A 6,235-nucleotide genomic window follows, 5' to 3' on the forward strand; every position below is an offset into this window, starting at 1 on the left:
ATTATATTTTGACCTTTAAAAAATTTACGATTCAATTTTGGCCCCTAAAAGAACTTCCAAATTCACCCATGATCATAGGCCTTTTACAAGTATATCCAAATTTAACATGGAATATATTTAAAATATATGGATTAAAACATAAAAATATGTACCTACTATACAAGCATAAAACATATTTAGAATATATGAATCAAATTGTAAATATTTATATTCTTATTGTATAAGTAACTTGAATCCGACCATTCGAAGAGGAAAAGAAAAATCTCTTAAATTTCACTCGCATTGTAAGTTTTTTTTTTAACTCAAATTATTCATTTGATCATTAAATAATTGAATATATTTTTATTATTTAAATAATAATTTGGGTCGAATAAATACAGAAAAAAAAATTGGACTTAACATAGTTGTGATAAGTCCATGTATTGTCTGCCCAAAGATGGGCCAAAAGTACTAAGGACCATTCGGGCATCACGTGAGGAGGGGTCCCAACTCCGAAGGCAAAGGCCTAGGGATAGGAGAGTCTTTTGCTTTGTTTTTTTATTTAATTTGAAAAAAAAATTATTTATTTTATTTACGGTTTAAGGGAATTTGTTTGTTTTTATTTTCAATTTTTCCTTAATTTTTTTATCTTATTATTTTATCAGGTTATGAAAATGTAATTTTACACTTTTACATGATAGACTATGTTATCTTGTTATACGCTATTCAATATTCAATAGACTTTTTTTTATCAATACAAAAACGTTAAACTTCATCGCATCTTTAAGATTTATTTGTCAATAATTTTTTTGTACACCAAGCTTCGAGCTAGGGTTAAAGCTCGACATTATATTAAAGATACCAATATTATTGAATTGAACATAGGCTTTTGAGCTTAGAGCTTCGTAAGATTTTAATTGAGTCTTTAAAACATTAATATTTTATTAATCAAATCTTTCTATTAGCCTGGTCATTAGCTTGAATGTTAAACGCTAACTCAATCTGACATAGATAATATCTAAAACTTGCAAATCAATTTATAAAGATGTGTATACATATTTAATGAATAATTTACATATGACGTGTTAAATATTATCAATCTTAAATTTTATTGATACCAGCGTAGTTAATACCACATTGATGGATGTATTGTTTTTATTTTAATATTGATATGTGTTGGTATATGTGTTTTGACGTATTGTTTTGAGTTTTTTTTAAATATTTTTAATATATACATATAAATATATTTGTATGCAAATATGAGTTTTAAATTATTAATTTAGTTTAAATAAATGATTATATTTTATTTTTAAATGTTACATTAAAAATATTAAAATCCTGCACCCACCATATTAGTTGGTATACATTGATGCAAATCGGTATTAGTTGAAATGGATCAAAACACATCGAAACAATGGAAACAAATTGAAATTTCGGTAAGAAAGAAAATTAAATTACTCTGTATTAATTTAAGATCAAAACAATATTAATTGCTACAAAAAAATTATTTATTTTTTATATGTCAGATCCAAATTATTCAAATAGTAGATACATTCAAATTTATAATCTCATTCATATGATTTAAATATGCTCCAAGTCAAAGTCGAGTTGGCATTTAATGTTAAATTGGCAAAAGAATTGATTGATGAAATATTGATGCTGTGAGGACTCAATTTAGAATGTTTTGAAGTTTAAAGATCAATTTTGAAATTAAAAAAGGATAGTTTGAGAAATCTTTGATAAATTCACCTACAAAACATAAGAAATATTAATTTTATGTTTTTGGGTTAATATACAATTTGGTACCTGAATTTGGTTTTAATGTTTAATTTGGTATATGTGTTTTATTTAGTCTTAAATTGGTACCTAAGTTTGACTTCAATGTTTAATTTAGCATCCAATGGGAATTGTATAATGTGGTCCAATGAATGTTTGACATGTATTTCTAGTAAAAAAACATAGGTACTTAATTGAGACAGAAAAAAACTCAAGTACCAAATTGAATATTGGAACCAAATTTATATATTTAACCAAGACAAAAAAATTAACTCAAGTATCAAATTGAAAAAAATCAAGTACCAAAGCGGATATTAAATTCAAACTTAAGTACCAAATTGAACATTTAATCTAAACTCATATACCAAATGATATATTAACTCTTTTTAATCTTTAATAAAAAAAAAATCTAGGTGGCGGTTTAGCTCATGAACTCGATAGAAACAACGGTAACCATACAATTAAAAAAAAAACTGAAAATCGTAATATAAAAACCAAAATTCTCCAATAATTAAAAATAATAATAAATACAAAATGATATCCCTCGCAAATGCTTCTCTGCTTCTCCACGGCCGAGACCACCATCTCCCTACAAAGCGTCGAAGTCCGTTCACCGTTCGGTCATCGTCGAGTCTCCAAGAGATCGACAAATCGCCGACGACGGCGGAAGACAGTAAGCTGAGATCGGAGCTTTGCGCGTCGGTTCCGTTTCCACCGATAAAAGCAGCGAAGAGAGTGGTTCTGGTTAGACACAGGCAGAGCACGTGGAACGAGGAAGGTAGGATCCAAGGGAGCTCTAATTTCTCTGTTTTGACTAAGAAAGGTGAAGCTCAGGCTGAGACTTCCCGCCAAATGCTCATCGACGATTCCTTTGATATTTGCTTCTCCAGGTATTTCTTTTCAGTTTCCTTAGATTTAGTGTTGGTATACTGTTTAAAGTAATAATATAATTTTTATTTAATTTAAAAGTTGACGATTATTTTAAAATTTACAATGTATAATAAAACACTTTGGTCACTTGGGATACTTTAGCAAAATCTAATTTGAATATTTACATTTTATTTGAAACTCATTTTTAAATAATATAAAAAAAGAATGGTAAATGGCTGCATAAAAGAGTGAAGTTCATACATATATTTGGGCAATTAGGATCATAATCTTCTGAAGAATTAAAATATGAAATTTTATCTTATATGAACACGAAATGTATGATTAATAAATAGGTAAAAATCAGGATAATTAATTACTGTGTTAATTAAATTGTATAAAAGATTTAATGCATGTTGAGTTCAAATCATAGGATTTCTTTTCTTATGAACTCTTAAAAGGGTTGATTTTCTTTCATGTCTTTCAGCCCTCTGATTCGGTCAAAAAGAACAGCTGAAATCATATGGGGGACACGAGAAGACGAGATAATAACAGACTCTGATTTAAGAGAAATCGATCTTTATTCATTTCAAGTATGTTTTTTTTTTTCTTTCAATCATCAATGTGTGTTTTGTGTTAATTGAAACTCATAATGGCAAGTGTATATATATTTGGTTAGGAAAGTTTAATGTCTTGTGATGATAATTTTTTATCTCAGTTTATTGGCGGATTTTAGGGCCTTTTAAAGCATGAAGGGAAAGCCAAGTTCGGTCCGGCTTTTCGGCAATGGCAAGTCGATGCTGCGAATTTCAACATCGATGGTCATTATCCCGTCAGAGAGTTATGGGGGCGTGCTAGGAATTGTTGGACTAAAATCCTTGCTCATGAAAGCAAATCTGTTCTTGTGGTTGCTCACAATGCTGTTAATCAAGCTCTTGTTGCTACAGCAATTGGTAATAGTTACATATATCTGTTACGTAGAGTGCGAGGGAATGTTGGTTCAAATTGGTGTAGACGTAACTGAAGAGAACGGTGGGTTTTTACTTATGTTTTCACCTTTGTTGATGTATCAGGATTGGGAACTGAGTACTTTAGGATTTTACTTCAGAGCAATTGCGGCGTAAGTGTGCTCGATTTCATCCCACGTGCTGATGGAGGGTCTCCGCGTATCTGTCTCAATCGTTTAAACCAGGTACAGTACAATTACCGATGAATGGCAACTCTATAGCTATTTTCATGCATATTGTTGGTCACCAAATTGTACTCGGTACCTTTGGCATTCTGATCTCAACATGTATATATCATGATCAATATGTTATGAGCTGAATTTCCGAATTTCCAAGAAGTTTTTTTCGTTTATGCAACTGCGATTGGTCTCATTTTACTGGTACTAACTTAAAATTTTATAAATTTTGAAGTCTAAATCAAATTTTCTCATTTTAGAGGGGGCTAAGGCCCTTGCTTTCCCCCTGCCTTCTCCTCTGATATCATGATCAATAGGTTATGAGCTGAACTTCTGAATTTACGGGAAGTGTTTTTTGTTTATGCAACTGCAGTCGGTCTCGTTCTATTTGATTATTATTTGTTGCAGACACCGGGATCACCTGTTGCTACCGGGAGCTCTGCAGGAAGAAGGACCAGTAGACGGATTATACTCGTTTGTCAAGGATCAACACAAGATTCAGAGGTATGCGTACAATAGCTCGGTAGCTTGCCCTTCGGTTCGTACCGAATGAATAGTCTGACTCGATTATTCCACAGGCCACTGTTTCAAAGTTAGGTGATCAACAAATGAACATACTTGGGGTTATACAGGTATATAAGATTAGTGGCATTTGTCGATTAATTTTCTCGAGTCATATTATTGAACTCAATTCATTGTTCTTAACAGGCCCAGAAAACCGCCGAGCTGCTTCTCGATCTGAAAGTGAGTACCATAATTAGCAGCCCGAACAATGCCTGTGCTCAAACAGCAACTATCATATCCCAAGTAAGCTCTTTGTTTAACTCAGCAAACAAGACAATGCTAGTAAGTTTTCGAGTTCTGTAATTCCGAAAAGCTTTCTACATTGTAGGTACAAGAAGCTGCTGATTGCTTGGGCGCCGATTGTGTTCCTCGGTATGTAGAAATGAAGAATATACCGGACCTTGATGTTGCCGAAATCTTTCAGCCATCGACAAAGGTACGATACTTCGATTTCCATTTAGGGAACGAAGAATTAGGAATCTCGATTATCTGACTGTTCAATCATTTAATGTCATAGATGATACCTGCAGGACACAACCGATGTTTCATATCTACGCCCTGGTTGGTTAAATGGATTAGATGATAGAGTCACATCAACACTACGGGAGCTATCTGGACAAGCCTGGCATTCATTGCTCACCGAACTATCTGACGAATCTGAAGAAGAAAAGATCGTTGTTGCCGTAGCTCACCCCGTAGCGCACATAGCGTTGATAGGACACTGCCTAAACCTTACAGAAGAATGGCTGGGATCATTCCATCTTGATGCAGGGAGTATTAGTGTCGTAGATTTCCCGGACGGTCGAACTGGTAGAGGCATTATCCGGTGCATAAACTACACTGCGCATCTAGGGAGATGGTCTATACCGATTACGAGATCAACGGTGGACGATGATTCATTTTAATTGTCAATATGTACATAAATCCTACATACTTATCTGGTACAAGATACTTTCACTACTGAATTATTGATGATGTATAGGCAGTGTAATTTAAAATAAATATTATAAAATATGAAATATATGACAATATTTTAATTTTTTTTATATAATTTGTGAATTTCGAAACCTTATCTATAGTATTTTCTTCTAAAATCAAACATAAAATATTCAGGACATAATTAACAAATTTAATTAAGTAAACAATGCTATACAAAGAGATAGTAATCATGCTGTTTGAGTTTTGCCTCGATTGATATGGATATTATTATTAATGTACGAATATGTGGGTTCGAATATATTGAAAAGTATTATCCTCCTATTTATGGGGTTATTGTGTTAAAAGCTTTAAATTTTGTATTTATCTTATTTTATTAAAATAAAACCAGCAACACCTAATCTTTTCATTATGTAATTGAGGTCTTCTGTTTAAAAAAGGATTTAATTTTTTTTAGAAACAAATTGGATGGTTTGGCAAAATTGACAATCTCAAGATTTTTGGGCAATGTTACATTGTTACATTCATACAGCCCTCGAATGAAATCCTTCAATCTATACATGATGATATTCCTGATGTAGTGTAATCTCGCTTTATATTAATTAGAGTTAACCTCTCTTTTGTAAAAAAAAAAATGATCAATCAAGTTAGGTATTAGGTATTTGGTTTTCTTGATTGAAAAAAATAGTCAGACCATTTCATTTTTAAAAAATTGGGGTTTTTTTCTAGGTTGATTTCAAGTACTTATTTTTTGCTCAACAAATAAAAAAAATTCTAATTTTTTTAAGAATAAGATGGTTGATCGATTTTTCAATAAAAAAACAAATACTTAATACACAAATTGATTAATCTTCATAACCTTAATATCTTGCTTTCCATTCTAAATTTTTTCTCAAAAAAAAAAGGAAAATAAATCTTAAAGTAAAGATT

The 6,235-nt window shown here is 31.5% G+C and overlaps 1 protein-coding gene across 1 annotated transcript; it reads left to right on the forward strand.

Annotated features, from left to right (window-relative positions):
* Positions 1-2,268: 2,268 nt before the first annotated feature.
* On the forward strand, positions 2,269-5,415 carry LOC107931865 (probable 2-carboxy-D-arabinitol-1-phosphatase). The gene is made up of 9 exons (XM_016863821.2): positions 2,269-2,645; positions 3,110-3,215; positions 3,359-3,575; positions 3,696-3,814; positions 4,214-4,309; positions 4,384-4,437; positions 4,514-4,612; positions 4,698-4,805; positions 4,900-5,415. The coding sequence occupies exons 1-9, from the start codon at positions 2,290-2,292 to the stop codon at positions 5,272-5,274; spliced, it is 1,530 nt and encodes a 509-aa protein (XP_016719310.1). The 5' UTR covers positions 2,269-2,289; the 3' UTR covers positions 5,275-5,415.
* The last annotated feature ends 820 nt before the right edge of the window (positions 5,416-6,235 follow it).

This window comes from Gossypium hirsutum, chromosome A08, assembly GCF_007990345.1.
Source record: "Gossypium hirsutum isolate 1008001.06 chromosome A08, Gossypium_hirsutum_v2.1, whole genome shotgun sequence".
Classification (NCBI taxonomy): Eukaryota; Viridiplantae; Streptophyta; class Magnoliopsida; order Malvales; family Malvaceae; genus Gossypium; species Gossypium hirsutum.

Coding starts and splice junctions, on each gene's coding strand:
- LOC107931865 (XM_016863821.2), top strand. CDS start 2,290: ATGATATCCCTCGCAAATGCTTCTCTGCTTCTCCACGGCCGAGACCAC. Junction 4,438..4,513: donor ACATACTTGGGGTTATACAG/GTATATAAGATT, acceptor TGTTCTTAACAG/GCCCAGAAAACCGCCGAGCT. Junction 4,806..4,899: donor TCTTTCAGCCATCGACAAAG/GTACGATACTTC, acceptor TGATACCTGCAG/GACACAACCGATGTTTCATA.